Raw genomic sequence first — 20979 nt, 5'->3', positions numbered from 1 at the left:
ATATATATATATATATATATATATATATATATATATATATATATATATATATATATATATATCTTGTCTCACAATGCGAAAACTATAGGCTTCACTTCCTTGTATGATGAAAGTGACAAGATAATTCCATTTTAAATAAATGGCAATTTTATCTATATATATATATATATATTTTTTTTTTTTTTTCTTTTTTTTTTTTCTATGTGTATCATTGCAAAGACAGTCTTTATTTATAAAACATATATAATTAATGTGATTATTAGGTCGACTTCAAATATTTGGGTGTCTGCTAACGTCAGTGACTGCACTTCCACAGTTACTGTAAATGACTCACCTGCTGTTTCCCACGGTCGTTGTGTCACTTGTGTCTCAGGGGTTTTTGTCTGGGCTTTTGGAGTACTGGGTCCATCCCTGGTCTTCTCCTCAGGTCATCAGCTGTATTTGACCGGGCCGGTGTTCAGGTGCATCTGGAAACAAACCCCTTTATCCTTCATCTCCTTCAGCCTTCCTGTTTGCTGGTATGTGGCTCATGTAGTCCTGCTCTGTTTTCATCCAACTTTGTGTGAACTCCTGGATCTTGTCCCTTTCTGCTCCTTCCTTTACGTCTTGGGTGCGAATATTGTGTGTTGTTGAACGAGCCTCCAGGCCTGTCAGCCCTGTCTGTAACTGCACCTGTGTGAGGGACAGCACGGCTTTGACTCCAGCTGATGCTAATGCTAGCTAGAGTATGCTAGCTAGTTTGTGTAGCGTCGCCATGGGCTAGCTTGCTAAAGTTGTGCCCAGTTCTATTCCCTGCCGAAAACTGCATCGCGCATCAGCTGCCGAAAACAGCTCCCTCTTCTTCAGTCAGCCATAAAGAGGACAAAGTGCACCAAATTCACCCTGTCACACCAGAACAGCTCTAAATGTGAGCTGCTAAAGTCATTTCCCTCCTTTAGCTTCATGAGCTAACTCTGATGGGGGACGCAGTTTTCGGCAGTACCCGGTGCCGAATTCTGCTCCCTGCCGTAAACTGTATCCCTAGCCGTGGGTGATGTAGTTTTCAGCAGTGTCCGTTTGTATTATTATATATTTTGTGTGTTGTGTATCTAAGATTTGACTTTAGAAAGTTTTATGTACCTTACAGTTTGCACATTCTTTAATATTAACCAGAAAAAAAAAAAAAAACATAACTGCAATACCTTACAATATTATTCATTACTTAATTGCTACACAGCTCTGACTGCGTTAAGAGGTTGAAAAATTCACAATTAATGTCCTACCCTACAGTCAGAAAGGAGAAAAAGTTGTGACAGGGTGAATTTGGTGCACATTGTCCTCTCCATGGCTGATTTAGGAAGGAGGATCAGTTTTCGGCAAAGAGTAGAATTCGACACAACAGCTAACAGCCTTGTAATCTTTGTATATTTCATTTTGGTAGATTATCTTGAAACCTCCTGAATCCTGATTGAATCATTTATGTTAACATGGCTGCCATGTCTCTGCCGTCTTATGTGCAACATAAGGTTAATATATTGATTGACTTTTTCAGTGCATAGTGTAAGTTCATGGCACTTTTACAGTTAGCTTTGCCGCAGTGCATTGTAGGTATTGAACATTATGCTCCATTACGATACTTTTATCCACAGGGGTTATTGTTTTAGGTGAATTTAAGTGTGTGTGTGTGTGTGTAGCAATGTTCAATGGCCCTTTTACGCCTATTGACCCTTTGCACTGACATCACCGTTATCACATGACTAGGGGTTCAGCTCCATGGTGGACGGCAAAAGTGACACAACAAACAAACGAATGAACGACAAATTATGTCTACCAGCACTGAAAATAAAGTTTTGGAGTTGTCCTGCGAAGTGACTCACCTTACTGGACGGCACAAAGAACACTATTTGGAGACACTAGCGATAGCCTGTAACAGTACCGAACCGTTTTGGTACACACCTGTTCGGTTCGGTACACAGCTGTACCGAAACGGCACAGTATGTTGAGAAAAAGGAAAAGGAACGAAAGACGTTGTTCAATGCGGAACTTTAAATCCAGTTTCACACAGACATATGGAACTAGCACACATTGACCTGAAATATGAAATAGCAGCTGATATAAGGTCCAAAAAAACAACAAATATGAGGTGAACCTGGAAGGAAGAGACTGAAGACCCTCCACCATCAGTACAGTCCAGTTTGGATCAGTTCAGGTTCAGGTGAAAGACAACAACGAGGAAAGAGAAGATAAGACAAACCCTGTTTGGCCCCTAGGAACTACGGTCGTTCTAAAACACTTACAGTAGCTCTGTCCGTCTGTCTCTCTCTCACAAACACGCTGTATAACATGTAAAGTATGTAAAGTTTCACTTTTGTTTCACGCCAGCGTTAGTTGCTTTAGTTATATGGACCGCATCCCGCCTCGGCTCTGACACCCGCCCCCCCCCGTGTTTCTGACGAATCGCACCCTGCACACACAGACACAAGTACACAAAGTGGCCTAAACAGTTTGTTCACTATTCTAAAATAAATAATTTGGTTAATTTTGTTGTTAATGTAACTCTTCAGTTTGTTAAAAGAGAATATAAGTTTGTCCTCTTGTTGATGTTGCACTTCATGTGGAATTTTTTTGTTCTTTTTCTGCAGAATGTGAACAGACAGAACTGTGATTAGATTTTTCTTGTTTGTTTGAAACTACCTTTCAGGGAAAAGTGCAATACTAATGTTTAAAATACATTTAGTAATATTTATTTTATTTTCTATTTGATTTATAGCAGCAGAATTATATTATTCCTGTTTTTTTATATTCTGTTGTCTCCAAAAATTTTGGGAAAAATGTTCAAAAATTCATAAATGCATTAAAGACATTTTGAGGGGTTTTCTTTCTTGCCATACCGAACCGAAAAAAAAAAAAACGAACTGTGACTTTCAAAACCAAAAACATACCAAACCGAAAATTTTGTGTACCATTACAGGCCTACTAGTTACCGACCCATACCTTCTCCCTCCTGATGTGTTTATGGATCAAGCAAAATCCTCCAGTCTACCGGAGTTTAAAGCACACGATCTGTCCCATTCTGTTCTAAATGGAGTGTCCCCATACACAGGTGTGATCTAAAAGCAGACTAAAGTCTGGGTGATCCCAGTTCTTAGTCTCAGGTCAGATTATCCAGTCCTTGTACTGCACTCAGGGCAGAGGAATGGATCTCATAATGGTAAAGGACAGATACAGCTAACTAGCAGCTAGCTGTGTATGTTTTTAACATGTTTCCCCCAGCATGCCATCCAAACTCAAATAGACTGGAACCAAAAGCAGATCTAATGAACTAACGTGCAATAATGTTAGTTGTTATCATCAGTATCCTACAGTATTAGCTCTGTTGTTGAAGTGTCTGCCTTTCTACTATCTACACACAGGGCCGTGGGACAATGTCTGTCTGAAGCCCGACAGCACAGAGAACAGAGAAATTTGTCCCCTCTCCAACGGCTGCAAGACTAAAAAAAAAATTCAATTAACCCATAAAGACACATAGTTTCTTTTGTGGCAGTTCCCATATGTATTTTCCCCTAAATTTATGCTTTCTGAAGTGATTTATACCCATTTATTATAATATTATCCTCTGGGTTTTACATTGTTTCAGTAAAAATCATGTATTTTCTTGTATTGAATTCAATGATCATGTAGATGTTCATCAAAACTCAGATTAAAGTTGAGGGTCATTAAATCAGAAACAGAGAAAACTGAAGAAAAGAGTGACTTTTTCAGTAAAATCTGTCATAAACTGAACATAAACCCAGTGTGTCCATGCACTGTCATTGATCCAACTCCATGGGTTTTACTGGTGAATCAGTGTTGTAGAAGATGACGGTGTTTCCATGGTAACTACGGAGCCTCTGAACATCCAAATGGGTCATATCTGATGACCATGAAAAGACAAAGAACTGTATTTTACACCAATTATTTACATGGATTGATAGAATTAATGGATCAACAGTTGTTAAATATTTTACATCAGTAGATTATTTTGGGTTTTTTTTATGGATCTTAATGAGTGAAGCTGCACAAACCTCATGTGCATGTTCACACTGATAAGCATTAAGGTGCAGAATAATGAGGTTTGACAGATCATGTTGATTGTGTTGCAGATACTGTATTCGAGTCCATCCAATCAGCCGCTGTTTGATCACCAGGCTTGAGCAGATACATGTTCATTCTCATTCACAGGGCGAGTGCAGACCGCTGTCCCTCCACCTCCACCGTGGGAAAAGATGAAGGAAAGTCTGGGATTCCTGAGGTTTGTCCTGTTGTCCTGCATCAGCCCCCGTCCCTTCGTCCCTCAGATCCAGACCCTGGTCACTTCGGCCCCTCTTTCATATCCACGCTCTTTGAAGAATCTGGGAGATCTGAAGGAAGGAGGAGGAACACGATGACATGCAGGTCATCCAATAACAAGACCAACAGCTTGAATATTTACACATGAAATGAATATCCTGATTTTACCAAGTGGTGCTCTGTTGTTCTGAACTTCAGTCTCAGCTCCTGATGGATTCTTAATGCAGGTAAGACATATTGACTTTGTGATAAAATATTTGCTGCTCACTTCATCTTTTAAGGATTTTATATCAGAGGTTTAACGGGTGCACACTGATGATGACAGAAAAATTTCATTAAAGACCTATTACTTTAAATCTGTTTAGTATTAGGATAAATTGTTGAATGGAAGCAGCTACATACTATGACGGTGTATTAATGCCACATTAGAAAATAAAAAGACTTGCCACTACGAGAATAAAGTCGCAAAATATCGATATAAAACCCGTAATTTTATGAGAATAAAGTCGAAGACAAGAAGAGTCATAATTTTATGAGAATATTCATAATATTTTGCAAATAAAGCCAAAACATTATGAAAATAAAGTCGCAGTTTTAAGAAAACTCATAATTTAACAAAATTAATGTACTTTTTTTGAGATTAAAGTCATAACATTTTGCAAATAAAGTATAATGTTATGAGAATAAAGTTGTAGTTTTAAAAAAAAAACCTCATAATTTAATGAAAATAATGTACTTTTATGAGATTAAAGTCATAATATTTTGCAAATAAAGCCATAATATTATGATAATTAAGTCACAGTTTAAAAAAATTTTTTTAAATGAAAATAATGTACTTTTATGAGATTAAAGTCGTAACATTTTGCAAATAATAATAATGGATTGGATTTATATAGCGCCTTTCTAGACACCCAAAGCGCTTTACATTATTGACCCATTATTCATTCGCGCTCACATTCTCCCTCTGGTGGTGGTAAACTACATCTGTATCCACAGTTGCCCTGGGCCAGACTGACAGAAGCGTGGCTGCCATTTTGCGCCTACGGCCCCTCCGACCACCACCGAACATTCATACACCAGTGTGGGTGGCACTGGAGGCAAGGAGGGTGAAGTGTCTTGCCCAAGGACACAACGGACTGACTAGGACAGAGCGGGATTCGAACCGCCAACCCTTCGGTTATTGGACGACCCACTCTACCAACTGAGCCATGGCCGCCCCCCAAATAAAGCCATAATATTATGAGAATTAAGTCATACTTTAAAAAAACCTCATAATTTTACGAAAATAATGTCATACTTTTATAGTAGAATAAATTGTTGAATGAAAGGAGCTACATATTATGACAGCGTATTAGGGCCACATTAGAAAATAAAAACACTGTCACTACAAGATTAAAGTCATAAAATATTGAGATAAAACCCATAATTTTACAAGAATAAAGTCAAATACAAAAAGAGTCATAATTTTACAAGAATGAAGTCATAATATTTTGCAAACAAAGCCATAATATCATGAGAATAAAGTCATATTTAAAAAAAAAACAAACATTTAACTAAAATAATGTATGTTTATGAGATTAATATGGAAGAGGATCAATGCCACTGGAAAAAAAAATAAAAATTAAGGTCCAATATATATTTTTTTTATTATTATTCTGAGAAAAAAGTTGGAATTCAGACTTTTTTTTCTCAGAATTCTGACATTATTCTCAAAACAATAATACAAATTTTTTTTTTTAAAAAGTCAGAATTCTGACTATAACCTCAGAATTCTGAGATTATAGTCATGTGTTCAAACTGAAATTCTGTTTTACAGACATTCCAGTTTCAGATCCTGTTCAAATGTTCAGATTCTGTTAGTTCACACCTAACATCAGAACAGTATTTGAGTTCAATCCCAACAAAGGGACTAACATTATTTAATAAAAGAGTGTTAAATAATAGTAAAATATAAACGAAAAAGAAAAACAAAAAAACAAAACTGAACCTCCACAATATCTGCATTTGAATAAATACCAAAAAATATCGATACAGCACTTTTAAATATTGATACAGTATTGGAAAATGAAATATCGCGATATATTGCAGAACCGATATTTTCTAACACCTCAAAAACAGAGTGAGTAGTTTCTCATTTCTTTCTGGTTCTGTAACTCAGTGTGTCATTCACATTTTCTTCTGTTTGACTTTTAAAAACCATTCAACCTTTTTCCAAAAGTTTTCCAGCAAAAACCTCTCTGGACACCCCACCCCCCGACCCCACCCCATAAAAGCCCGACCTGGACCTCACCTCCGTCCCGTTCTGTCTCCAGTTACATGTTTATATCACACCTAAGTCTCGGCAGCGGCCTAAAGCTTTGTTTACTCTCATGAGACGAGGCCGCGAGACTGGGTGAGATTTGTTCCCTGACAGCGGAGGAGATGACACAAGCACTGGTGAAACAGTTTAGAGAGAAATAGGACGTTACTGCTCACAATTTATGGCTCACATTTAGACTGCATTCACAGGAGGCGTCCACCCACACCCACGACCGCTTCAGAACATCCAATCCAGTCCAATCCAATCCAATCCAATTCAATCCAATCCAATCCAATCCAACCCAACTTTATTTGTAAAGCACTTTAAAACAACTGCAGTGGACCAAAGTGCTGTACAAGAAAAATAATTAAAACCAAAATAGAAGAATAAAATGCAGAAGTAGATTTAAAGACATAGAAACTGTACAAAAAAGAAAAAAGTGCTGTACAGAAGAATAAATAAAACCCAAATAAAAGAATAAAAAAAAGAATAAAACCAACTCAGCTTCACAACATGCAAGGGTTTTAAAGATACTTTCTAAAATATAACCAGTTCTGAATTTTGTACAACCCTGATTTATACCCATGAAAACACCAAGACGCAGTAACTGTGAACTTTGACCTAGTTTCTGCTGCGTTCAGTTCTATTTGTTTACAAGTTAAACATACATAATGGCCTAAAAAAATGAACCTGGCCTCTGCTAATAATTATCTATGAATGAGCTGGTGTTTAATCAGTGACTCTTACATCCTTATAATTTTTTTCTATTCATTTATTTATTAAAATGGTGTCTGTTCATCATATTATTATGTAGGGGAGAATGGGGTAAGGTGAACCAGTGTGTAAATCTATCATTTGTATCTGAACCAAGGTTATTATCGTTAACGAAAACTGACGAAATGACGAAAACTAGAATTGTAAAAACATTTCCGTGAACTGAAATACATAAAAACTATAATTAAAAGAAAAAAAATGATTAACTGAAACTGTATTGTGTGTTTACAAAACTAACTAATACAGATAAAAATTATGGATAAAATTCCCTTCGTTTTCATCTTTGTCAATGTCAGATTGATACGAAATCGATTTATTTCCCTCATGCAATTTTCTCTGCTGACATCATATGATATTTAAGGGTCCGTCACTTGTGTTCACTTGTGGTTTCCAGTCGTCTTCTGGTCCCCACTCTACCTGGAAACATGGAGACTAAAGTTGGGAGAAAGCAGCAGAGTCCTGTCTGGGATTTATTTGAATACGACGACAGAGAAGAAGAGAAAAGAGACGACTAAACTAAAACTAAATGAAAACTAAGCATTTAGAAAATAACAAAAACTAATAAAAACTATCAAACCTGCTCTAAAAACTAATTACAACTAACTGTATGAGGAAAAAAAGTCAAAACTAAATAAAACTAAACTAGAATGAAAAATCCAAAACTATTAGAACCTTGATCTGAACAGCTGTACATGATTTGCCATCCATCCCTTATGATCAGTACTTGTAGCTATTTCTGAACCTATTTTTCTGCTTTTTTTTTTTTCCTTTTTTTTTTTTTTTAACCAATAAGTTACTTAGTTTATTTAAATTGCTTTCAGACCTTAACACTGGGTCACAAGACTGTATTTTTGTGACCCTATATTTGCCTGACCGTAAGGCTTTGTGTGTGATATGCAGCGATATCAACTGATTTACTGCAATTTACACTCACCTATGATGTCCACACAGAAACACAAAAGGCCCTTAGATTAAAGTGTTTTTTTAGCAGTGTACGAATGGTGATCCATTTCCTCTGGTGAAAACATGATGAATATTTAATTAAATCTAGAGTCTCTTACATCTCGGAAGTGGCTCACGTTACCCAGTTCTCCCCTATGACCTTAATAAAAGTTAAAATGATATAAAATAATATAAAATAATGAAAAAGTGAAAATTATGTAAACCAACTATTTATTAGGTACAATTTTCAATTACAACTTACTATTTTACAGCTATATAAGAGAGTCCAAATATAGTGTATATTATCAGCTTTTATCTTGTCATCTTATTTTATTTGTATTTTATTTTAATCCATCTATAAATGCTTTTATTCTTAGATTATTTTAAATTCTGTTCTTGATCAGAGGAGTTGTCCTTACCTCTTGGTGGTTTGACACCGGTAAAATGACAGATTACAGATTTCTTTATTGTCATTTGACAGCACAGAGTATCAAACGAGATTTTGATCGATGATTAGGGACATCGGGCCGCTGCAACTGCTGCGCTACCATAGAACCCTTTTCTCTGCAATTTGCCGTGAAGAACGCAAGATAATGCAAAGCACAAGTATAAGACATCATACAGTTTTCACACAGTACACATGCTGGAATTTTTTCATGGATTTGAAAGGAATTTGGGGGACAAGGGTGAAGGTTAAAGGCAGACAGCAGATGTGATATTGGGGTTTGGGGCAAGGAAAATGCATGTATGTGTTATGTAATTGTGGAATGTGTGCGCAAGATAAAGAGACTCCAGTGGGTCATTCTGTCCTTCAGTTGGTACCAGTTCTATCAGTTCTTATCAGTCCAAAATTATCCCTGATATACCCGCTGTTTATCGTTTTTATTAAGTGCTCAGTGTGAACCTGCTCTCATACATTACCACTGTACAGACTGTATGTGGATAAACCATTAGCATGCTAATACATGCTAAATGCTATCAGATAGTCCCTAACAGTACTTTGTTATTTCACAATAAATTAACCCTTTCATGCATACTGGTCACTCCAGTGGACAGTTCTTCTTCAGCTGTTCTCTTGTACAGGGTGGGGAAGCAAAATTTACAATGAACATTTAGTTGTTTTTTCTCAGCAGGCACTATGTCAATTGTTTTGAAACCAAACATATATTGATGTCATAATCATACCTAACACTATTATCCATACCTTTTCAGAAACTTTTGCCCATATGAGTAATCAGGAAAGCAAACGTCAAAGAGTGTGTGATTTGCTGAATGCACTCGTCACACCAAAGGAGATTTCAAAAATAGTTGGAGTGTCCATAAAGACTGTTTATAATGGAAAGAAGAGAATGACTATGAGCAAAACTATGACCAGAAAGTCTGGAAGTGGAGGAAGCAACAAAAAACGTACCAAAGCTTTTATTAAAGCTCTCAAATCCAAAATCCTAAAGGATCCAACCAAATCCATGAGAAAAATGGCAATTGAACTTGAGGTAGACAACAAGACCGTTAGAAATGCAGTAAAATATGATTTGAAGATTTAAATTCTCATGACTTTCAATAAACTAATTGGTCATACACTGTCTTTCAATCCCTGCCTCAAAATATTGTAAATTTTGCTTCCCCACCCTGTATATTCATGGGTTTTGATGTTTTAGCTTCATATCATCCAACACAGCACCATCACATACCCTGCAATTCATACCATTACTGTAACTTTGCTGTTCTTGATAAAACTGATCTGCACTAACATGTTTTAGTGTAAATAAATTGTTAATTGTTATTAGACTGTAATTTAAAAGTTTTCTCAATCAAAAAAAAATTTTTTTTTGCATATTTTCTCCATGAAGTGAGTGATAAGTAGTATTAGAGTATGTTAAAATGTTGGAAAATATCAGATTAGCTGCATGATTTTTTTTTTTTTTTTATTTCATAGTTTTCCACTTTCTGATGATGGGTTTTAAATACACGTTTTTTGTTTTTTTGCTTCAAAAATTAAACACACGGTGTCCAACTGAGTGGACATTTTTGTAACTCCATGAAAAATATGTTCATAAATAAAATTCAATCACATTGTTTTTTTCATGCCTAAAGAGGAATAAAAACACTCAGGAAAAAAAAAATCTCAACTAAGGTTCTCAAAATTAATGCATGAAAGGGTTAGACCTCCTGTAATATGTTGAATTTTACTGTATTTTGTCTGTGACTGGTGCCATCACGGTGATTTACACAAGCCGAAATAGCTCAGTTGGGAGAGCGTTAGACTGAAGATCTAAAGGTCCCTGGTTCAATCCCGGGTTTCGGCATTTGTAGGTTTGGCTTTTGGTCATGAACTACTCACCCAGAAATCCCCCTCATGCAGCTGAGTACTTCCACTACACACTACCAACTGTCCGTAAAGGCTCAACCATGCATGTCGTGCAGTGTCATCATGCGGTCCCACCACCACATGAACCTGGAGTCTGTTCGTCTTTACCTGATATTTGTTTACCTGTAGATTTTCTGTGGAGATACTGGACATAGAGCAGGAGCAGGAACAGACACAAACCGATGAAGGACGCTATCGTACAGCACAGCAGGAAGGCGTAACTGCCCTGACTGTGGATCACCTGAAGGAACACCAGAATACTTGAGTAAACCCAGGGGGAAATTATTGGGGGTTACAGTTCAAGTCTAATAAAGCAGCAGGAAAGAAATGATCCATACAACTGAAAAAACAACGTGATATCATGAATCACATAAATATACACGCCACTTTTAATTAGCGCGTTATCTCTACGCATTATAAATATTCCGCGTGTATGTTCATGTCGCGTCAAATACCACACGATTACTGGTAAGGGTTCAGGTTAGGTGTAGGGTTAGGTTTAGGGTTAGGGTTGGGTTAGGGTTGGGTTTAGGGTTAGGTTTAGGATTAGGTTTAGGTTTAGAGTTAGGGTTAGAGTTAATTTAGGGTTGGGTTAGGTTTATGGTTAGGGTTAGGTGTAGGGTTAGGTGTAGGGTTAGGGTTGGGTTTAGGGTTAGGTTTAGGGTTAGGGTTAGAGTTAGAGTTAGGGTTGGGTTTAGGGTTAGAGTTAATTTAGGGTTGGGGTTAGGTTTATGGTTAGGTGTAGGTTTATGGTTAGGTTTAGGTTTAGAGTTAGGGTTAGAGTTAGGGTTGGGTTTAGGGTTAGGTTTAGAGTTAGGGTTAGAGTTAGAGTTAGGGTTGGGTTTAGGGTTAGAGTTAACTTAGGGTTGGGGTTAGATTTACGGTTAGGGTTAGGTTTATGGTTAGGGTTAGGTGTTGGTTTAGGGTTAGGTTTAGGTTTAGAGTTAGGGTTGGGTTTAGGGTTAGGTGTAGGGTTAGGTTTAGGGCAGAGGTTGTGCTAGACATTTTTATTGTCCGTCATTTTGACGGACAGGGTTGTAAAAATTCCGTCATAACATTATTATCCGTCATTTCACATTTTTATTTTTTAATGATAATGAAATATATTTAGTCGTATTTAATGTTCAAAAACATCTCAGTGATGCAGCAGCTGTAGTTGCTGCTGGCTGATAAACCAACGTGATATCACGACTCGCATAATTATATACACCACTTTTAACTGGTGTGTTCTCTGTAGACATTCTAAGCTTTCCTTGTGTTTGTTCACTCAGTGTCAGATCCCATGAACTGAGGGTTAGGGTTCAGGTTCTGTGAAGCACAGATCTGGGCACGAATGGACATGCCATCAAATAACACATGAAAGGTAGAACATGCGTACATATAACACACCAAATGAAAGAAGAACTGGTGTATTCCTTGCTTGTCCGTCATACTTCACCACATCAGTCCCTCTATTTTCACTGTGTTTATCAGTGCCATCACATTTACTGGGCTTTAAAAGAACTAAGGAGACTCAGCTGTCTGCACAGTTTGCACTAGCAAAGTAGCATCGAATTTTGGCTAAAGTTAGCTAAACAACGACACAAGACTGGACACTGACTCATTAATATGAACACTGACACCAACTGGACAGAGGGTCTACTACAGGTGGACTAACTGGACAGGGTCTACTACAGGTGGACTAACTGGACAGGGTCTACTACAGGTGGACTAACTGGACAGGGTCTACTACAGGTGGACTAACGGTGAGTCATGTGACTGCAGTACTGCTGTTGTATTCAGTGCAGTTGTGAACAGTGGGGTTGTTGGTTCTATACAGGTAGGATGTTGGTTCTATGCAGGTGTTGTTGGTTCTATGCAGGTAGGATGTTGGTTCTATACAGGTAGGATGTTGGTTCTATACAGGTAGGATGTTGGTTCTATGCAGGTGTTGTTGGTTCTATGCAGGTAGGATGTTGGTTCTATACAGGTAGGATGTTGGTTCTATACAGGTAGGATGTTGGTTCTATGCAGGTGTTGTTGGTTCTATGCAGGTAGGATGTTGGTTCTATACAGGTAGGATGTTGGTTCTATACAGGTAGGATGTTGGTTCTATACAGGTAGGATGTTGGTTCTATGCAGGTGTTGTTGGTTCTATACAGGTAGAATGTTGGTTCTATACAGGTGCTGTTGGTTCTATATAGGTAGGATGTTGGTTCTATGCAGGTAGGATGTTGGTTCTATGCAGGTGTTGTTGGTTCTATACAGGTAGAATGTTGGTTCTATGCAGGTGTTGTTGGTTCTATACAGGTAGGATGTCGGTTCTATGCAGGTGCTGTTGGTTCTATATAGGTAGGATGTTGGTTCTATGCAGGTGTTGTTGGTTCTATACAGGTAGGATGTTGGTTCTATGCAGGTAGGATGTTGGTTCTATGCATGTGTTGTTGGTTCTATACTGGTAGGATGTTGGTTCTATGCATGTGTTGTTGGTTCTATACTGGTAGGATGTTGGTTCTATGAAGGTGTTGGTGGTTCTATGCAGGTAGGATGTTGGTTCTATACAGGTAGGGTGTTGGTTCTATGCAGGTAGGATGTTGGTTCTATACAGGTAGGATGTTGGTTCTATGCAGGTAGGATGTTGGTTCTATACAGGTAGGGTGTTGGTTCTATGCAGGTAGGATGTTGGTTCTATACAGGTAGGATGTTGGTTCTATGCAGGTAGGATGTTGGTTCTATACAGGTAGGATGTTGGTTCTATGCAGGTAGGATGTTGGTTCTATACAGGTAGGATGTTGGTTCTATGCAGGTAGGATGTTGGTTCTATGCAGGTAGGATGTTGGTTCTATGCAGGTAGGATGTTGGTTCTATACAGGTAGGATGTTGGTTCTATGCAGGTAGGATGTTGGTTCTATACAGGTAGGATGTTGGTTCTATGCAGGTAGGATGTTGGTTCTATACAGGTAGGATGTTGGTTCTATGCAGGTAGGATGTTGGTTCTATGCAGGTAGGATGTTGGTTCTATACAGGTAGGATGTTGGTTCTATGCAGGTAGGATGTTGGTTCTATACAGGTAGGATGTTGGTTCTATGCAGGTAGGATGTTGGTTCTATACAGGTAGGATGTTGGTTCTATGCAGGTAGGATGTTGGTTCTATGCAGGTAGGATGTTGGTTCTATGCAGGTAGGATGTTGGTTCTATACAGGTAGGATGTTGGTTCTATACAGGTAGGATGTTGGTTCTATGCAGGTAGGATGTTGGTTCTATACTGGTAGGATGTTGGTTCTGTGCAGGTAGGATGCTGTTATGGACTGTTTGATGCCTTGTTGACAGACAGACCAGCGATCCTGCAGCAGGTTCTGTTCAGTGTTGTGTGAAAACTTTCTTTGGTAGATTACCCTCAGTATCTGTCAAAATGACGGACGGCCTTCAGAATTTTCCGTCATTTAAAAAAAAAAAATCCATCAATGACAGAATATTTTCGGTTAACTCGACCTCTGGGTTAGGGTTATGTTAAAGCCATGCAATAGACCCAGACATGAATGAGAAAACACACAGTGGAAAACAGAACAGTTATTCTAAACTATCATGATGTTTGTTAACAGTGATGTGAGTTTTCTTACAGATCCGACGAGCAGCTGCAGGATCATCTCTCCGGTGCTGGCGCTGGTCACCAGGACGGTGGTGGCACAGCCTGGAACCACACACACCAGGAGTCAACATTTACACATGAGAAATAAGGACCGTTTTACCTTTAAAGGGTCAGTGCACAGTTTTTATGCAACAAGTATTTTCTGTAATTAACCCACAAAGACCCAAACATCCAGGATCGACCAAAATCATCGACTGATGTAAAATGTTGAATAACTTCTGAACCACTAAACCTCTAAACGGAGAGAAAAATCATTTTGGAGCTGCCACAAAAGTAGCACTGGGTCTTTATGGGTTAATCATGCAATACGAACAAAATGAGGGAGTTTCATTTTAAATACACTCAAGGATAAACTGATTAGCCAAAGGTCAAGGGTCACTCAAGAATGTATGTGTCAATTACACTGAATTAAATCAATTACAAATTTATTGTTTCAGTTTTTTGAGCTGATTTAGGATCATTTTGGTGTGCTGAATCCAAAAATCACATTAATTTGGCTCAATCAGGTCAACTTTCTGAACTATGCTACATATTGGCTTTTGAACATTTTTGCTTACATTTATGGGCATTTTCACATCATATGATACAAAATTCTTTCATATTTCTTGCAATAAACGAGTTCTGAAGATTTGACTTTTGCCAATTTATGATTAATGTTTTTTTTAATATTACAGGTGAATGAAATGGCTTCGACTAGAAGATCTTGCAAAAATAAGCCTGACATATTCTGCTACATCTGCGGTGAATACATAATAAATAATAAATACATCCTGTTAGAAAATGATTTTTTTTCTCTTAAAACCTATTTTGGGTGAGAACTATATAAAAAATCAACTGATAAAGTCACAAAAATGTAATCAATTTTGTGAGAAGATCAAATTTTTCAAAATCAAATTAGCAAAAAAAACCTGACCTGATTGAGAAAAACAGATGTCATTTTTGGATTTAGCGGTGCAAAATGGTCCGAATTCAGTTGAAAAAACCGAGACAACTTGCAAAAAACATTTTTTTGTAACCCAGTGTTATAATGAAATTTCACATGAATGTATGCACGTGTTGAAATACAGAAACAGACTTGTTGAATGTAGTGTGTGTTAGATGTGTGACGTGTCGACTTGCCTTTATAATTTAATATGTCCTCTGTGAAGGCCAACATGGAGGGGAACACACTGCTGATACACAAGCCCAACACACAGGTACCGATGAAGAGGAACACACAACTGTGGTAAAAGATCATCAAGAAACACTGCACCACGATCACCCCCACCTGAAGAAACACCATTGAATTGAATTGAATTGAATTGAATTGAATTGTCATTGTACAGGTACAACGAAATTAAAAAGTGCAATCGTCCTAGTTGCCATAAAAAAAAAAGAAAGTAGAAATAATGTATATAAAAGAGTATAAAAACTAAAATATAAAAAGAAAACCCTGATGGCATAAATATCTAAAAAGCAGCATAAAGAGTTTTACTAGAAGTTTAAAAGAGACATAAAACATCATATACTCTGGACGACATTCAGCATTCCACACAATTAATTAATGTCCAGCAGTATTCAGTGCAATTATGGCCCTGGGATAAAAACTGTTTTTCAGACGGTTTGTGCTGGCCTTTAGTGTCCGGAAGCGTCTGCCAGAGGGTAGAAATTCAAAAAGTGAAGAGGAACACACAACTGGAGTAAAATTATTAGTAATTTTGTTTTTTTTTTAATCAATTACTAGAAATTTCAGGCAACCCCATTTGAATTCCAGGGAACCCCAAGGTCTAAAACCACTGGGTTAGGGGTCACTGTACTTATTTCCACATAAAATAATATCAAGTTCTATGTCCTAAATGCTGTTTGCATTTGACCACTAGAGGGCAGTGTTCAGTAATATACATGGTGCAGAGCTCAGAGTTTTTAGCACTGTTTTTGTTATTCTGACATTTCATCAAACTGTATGCTGTAAATGTGTATTATGGGTATTATCTAGACTCCATCTAACATTTATAAACACTGTTATATTGTGACAGTGGCCTTATTATCTCCTGGATGTCACGGTATTAATCTGTCAACATCCTGCTGCCTGTGTCACTACTGAGACAATAAAGTTCCTCTGTATGATGTAAAACAATTGTGCAGAGTGAATTCCCGCCCAGCTCAAATATTTGGTTAAAACCAACACACAACAGCTGTGCATAACCAGGGCTGTGCATGTGTTTAGCTCTGGAAGAACATGCATCCATATGTGTCAGATTTGTGCAGTACATGTGTGTTCATACCAGGCTAACGGTGAGTAGTCTGGGTGCGCTGTATCTGTAGGACAGGTAGATGAACGCCAGTCTGCCGGCGGTGATGGAGGCCCAGAATATACTGTCCAGGTAACCGGCGCTTTTATGAGACATGAGCAGAGGAGGGGAAACGGCGTAAGTGTAGACGAAGCCGGCGTAGGAGCCCTGGAGGTCAGAAAACAGAAGTGAAGGAAGGTGAAGGAAGGTGGCACATGTTCTTTATCAGGGTGTCTGCAGATCTCTGAAATCAGGGTTTCTGCTGGTCATTAAAAGGCATTAAGTCATTAAATACACTGAACAAAAATATAAACGCACCACTTTTGTTTTTGCTCCCATTTTTCATGAGCTGAACTCAAAGATCTAAAACTTTTTCTGTGTACACACAAGGTTTATTTCTCTCAAATATTGTTCACAAATCTGTCTAAATTTGTGTTAGTGAACACTTCTTCTTTGCTGAGATAATCCATCCACCTCACAGCTGTGGCAGATCAAGATGCTGATTAGACAGCAGGATTTTTGCACAGGTGTGCCTTAGGCTGGCCACAATAAAAGGCCACTCTAAAATGTGCAGTTTTATCACACAGCACAATACCACAGATGTCACAAGTTTTGAGGGAATATGAAATTGGCATGCTGACTTCAGGAATCTGCACCAGAGCTTTTGCCTGTGAACTGAATGTTCATTTCTCTACCATAAGCCATCTCCAAAGCTGTTTCAGAGAATTCATGAAGAAGACTGTGCGAGGAAAATGGTGGTCACACCAAATACTGACTGGTTTTCTGACCCCCCTGGACCACCCAATACAGTAAAAGTGCACATTTTAGAGTGGCCTTTTATTGTGGCCAGCCTAAGTCACACCTGTGCAATAATCCTGCTGTCTAATCAGCATCTTGATATGTTTATGTTTATGTTTATGTTTACGCATTTGGCAGACGCTTTTTTCCAAAGCGACTTACAGGGGAAAACCAATTAAATCACTCAATCAATCAAATTTTATTTATATAGCGCCAGATCACAAGAAAGTTATCTCTTGACATTTTATATATAGAGTTGGTCAAAACCAGACTCTAAGTCAATTCTACAGAAACCCAACAGAATCCTCCAGGAGCAAACACTAGTGACTGGTGACAGTGGAGGGAAAAACTTCCCTTTAACAGCAGAAACCTGGAGCAGACCCAGACTCCTGGAGGATGGACGTCTGCCTGGACCAGTTGGGGTTAAAGAGAGAGGGTAAAGAAAGAGAAAAAGAGAGAGCGATAGAGATAGAGACTGGGGGAGAGGGGGAGAAGGGGGGAGTAGGGGGAGACACATGGAGGCGGTTGAGGATAAGTGAGTGGTGATGATGAGGGTAGGGAAGAGGCCGGACCACCGCAGCAGGTCCAGAGATAATCGTGAAAGAATCTGTGGTTGTCCTGGGAAAAACCTTATTAGAATATTTAAAATGGAATGTTTGAAAGTGCTAGGACAGGAGGTGCTCTCGGAAGAGCTGGGTCTTCAGGAGCTTCTTGAAGATAGGCAGGGATGACTCTGTTCTTGTAGCACTTGGTAGAGCGTTCCACCAACGTGGAACGACCCATGAAAAGAGCCTGGGTTGTCTTGTAAGCCACACCTGTGAGGTGGATGGATTATCTCAGCAAAGGACAAAGGAGAAGTGCTCACTAACACAGATTTAGACAAATTTATGAACAATATTTGAGAGAAATAGGCCTTTTGTGTACATAGAAAAAGTTTTAGATCTTTGAGTTCAGCTCATGAAAAATGGGAGCAAAAACAAAAGTGGTGCGTTTATATTTTTGTCCAGTGTAGATGTGAAAAATTAAGGCCTTAAATGGCATTAAAAGCATTCAATTGGATGTCCAGAGGCATTAAAAAATTAAATACACTTGATGGAAAAAAGCCTTGTTATTCATGATTTATTTTGATTATATAAACATTTAATAATTTTGATTGGAAAGTATAGTGTGATGATTGACAGGTGGAACCCTTTAATTGGCTATTGTTAATGGCTGATACACATGATGCTTGAATGAATGAATGAATGAAAGGTTTATTTTTGGCTTGTACAGTATTGACCGCACACAGTACAACAACCACCATAAATACAAAAACCAAAAAAAAGGAATAGGCCAGAAGCAGAAGCTTATCTTTTGCCGATCCTTTTCACCTGACACACCGCTTATATTAAATTAACCCTTTCATGCACGAATTATGAGAACCTTAATCAAGATTTTTTCATGAGTGTTTTTATTCCTCTTTAGGCATGAAAAAAACAAAGCGACTGAAAATTTTCCAATTAAAAAAAAAAAAAGATTAATAAATTAAATAAATAAATAATAGAAAAAACATTAAAAAATAAAGTTAAAAAAAATAAAAAAAATATATATTACTAATAATAATGATAATTTTAATATTAATGATGATGAGGATGACAATAATAATAATAATAATAATAATAATAATAATAATAATAATAATAATAAAAGAAAATGTTCTTATGAACCTTTTTTCATGAAGTTGCAAAAATGTCCACCCAGCTGGACACCATGCGTTTAATTTTTGAAGCAAAGAAACATGTATTTACTGATAAATTGCGTCAAAACTATGGGGGGGTTGGGGTTGTTGTTATTCTGGGGGTTTATACTCAGGTGAGATCTACACAGTGTTACCAATCAATAACAACAAAAACACATCTAATATTCCTGAATGATCTTATACTTAAGACATTTTTTAAACTTTATCAGAGAAGTGAACTACTTAAATTCATCAAGTCCATCCCATAATTTCACACCCACAACCCAAATACATGTGGACTTCACATTTGTCCTCACTTTCATACATTCAAAAATATAAAGACCTCTTAAATCATAATTACTCTCTCTTAATTTATAAAACTCTTGAATGGTATTTGGAACAATATTATTTTTTACTTTATAAATCATCTCTAATATTTTTATATGTACAATATCCAGCAATTTTAAGGTATTTAGTTGAATAAATAAGTTATTAGTTGCTTCAAAATAATAATTAAATATGGAACGTAACGTGCTGTGAGCGTGCTCATGCTGTGGCGAAAGAGCGGACGGAATATTAGCAAATGTTGGAACAATGGGAAAATGCAAGTTTCAGCAGAAGTGATTGGAGGAGGAACTGTTCAGAACCTGGTTAAAGCCTGCTGATGATAAACCATCATAAAACTATTCATAAACCTGTATCTGCAGTTGGACAGGGGCTTTAAATTTGTTTTAAGTGGCATTAAAAAGCATTAAATTAGATTTACTGATACCTGCAGAAACCCTGTAAATGTGATTGTCCTAAATTTAGGCCATAATTATCGTAAAAATTGATAATTAATCCTTTAATCCGACATATAAATTCTTTAAAAATCCACAAACACAAAAAATGATATTGCTACATTTGCTTTTTAAGTCTTTGTTATGTAAATAAAAGCAAATAAACCAAAGGGCTTAAACCAAAAAAGACAAAAATATTAAAATACGTAGTTAGAGGAGAGTACAGGATATATATATAAAAAAAATCATAATACAGGGTCTCAGTGGATCCTTGAGACATCTTAAATGTGATTTATCCTAAATTAAGGCCTTAATCCTTAAAATCTTAATTGTAAATTATCTTTAAAATTTTGATGTATTTTGGAAAAATTAAACGTTTGCCTTTACTTATAACGGGCCATATTTTGATGGTTGATAACATGGAAATGATTAGAGATATCAATATAGTTCCTATTGATCACTGGTAGGAAGGTCATGTACATTACAACTTACAGATCACAGTGGATCAACAAATACATAAAACATTTAATAACAGGCAGAATATTGGTAAACTGGCACTTCAGACATTTCAAAATGTTCATATTTGTTCAGGTTATTTGTGTTTTTGTGAAATGATAATTTGTTTTAGTGTAAATACAGTAAAATGACATGAAAATGTTTACATTTACAAAGAGAAAAATTTGGAGTTGTGAATATTTATAGGTTATTATTCTGATAGTATTTGACTGATCTGACCTACTGGAGATTAAATTGGTCTGTATGTGGAACCTGAACTAAAATGATTAACATCTTCAATGTAATTTTTGCATTTCACAAATTCATCCCAGGGGCCAGACTGGACCCTTTGGGGGACCGGATTTGGACCCTGGGCCGCATGTTTGACACCTCTGATCTAAAGGGTTGAAAACGCAAAACTGCGTTTTCTAGTTGTATAGTATTTACATCACAGGCCCGCACCAGTACAGGAAAACAACATGTTGGATTATTTCCCTGTGATGGACCTTCATGTGGTGTTCAGTAGTAACTCCACCTCCTCAGCTGTCCAGACAAAATGATCAGTTTTTGTTTATTTCGCTTCGCCATGTTCTGTTTCCTG

General features: G+C 37.3%; 1 protein-coding gene and 1 non-coding gene across 5 annotated transcripts in view; one reads left to right on the top strand and one right to left on the bottom strand.

Moving 5' to 3' along the window:
• Positions 1-3925: 3925 nt before the first annotated feature.
• mfsd4aa (major facilitator superfamily domain containing 4Aa) overlaps positions 3926-20979 on the bottom strand; it is a 36077-nt gene continuing 19023 nt past the window's right edge. For 2 of the 4 annotated variants that reach the window (XM_030135045.1, XM_030135046.1), the window contains exons 6-11: positions 16584-16757; positions 15439-15586; positions 14291-14361; positions 10815-10932; positions 6599-6741; positions 3926-4379 (exon numbers count right to left, since the gene is read on the bottom strand). In XM_030135045.1, coding sequence (XP_029990905.1) covers positions 6629-6741; positions 10815-10932; positions 14291-14361; positions 15439-15586; positions 16584-16757 — 624 coding nt within the window. In that variant the 3' untranslated portion in view covers positions 3926-4379; positions 6599-6628. Of the gene's footprint in view, positions 4380-6598; positions 6742-10799; positions 10933-14290; positions 14362-15438; positions 15587-16583; positions 16758-20979 lie in introns of all 4 variants that reach the window. The other 2 variants (XM_030135048.1, XM_030135049.1) reach the window with 2 other exon arrangements.
• trnaf-gaa (transfer RNA phenylalanine (anticodon GAA)) lies at positions 10557-10629 on the top strand. The gene has a single exon. It is a non-coding gene; the product is annotated as a tRNA-Phe (tRNA).

This window comes from Sphaeramia orbicularis, chromosome 5 (assembly GCF_902148855.1).
Source record: "Sphaeramia orbicularis chromosome 5, fSphaOr1.1, whole genome shotgun sequence".
Lineage (NCBI taxonomy): Eukaryota > Metazoa > Chordata > Actinopteri > Kurtiformes > Apogonidae > Sphaeramia > Sphaeramia orbicularis.
The sequence above is the reverse complement of the archived record's forward strand: the minus strand, read 5'-3'. Positions and strand labels throughout refer to the sequence as shown.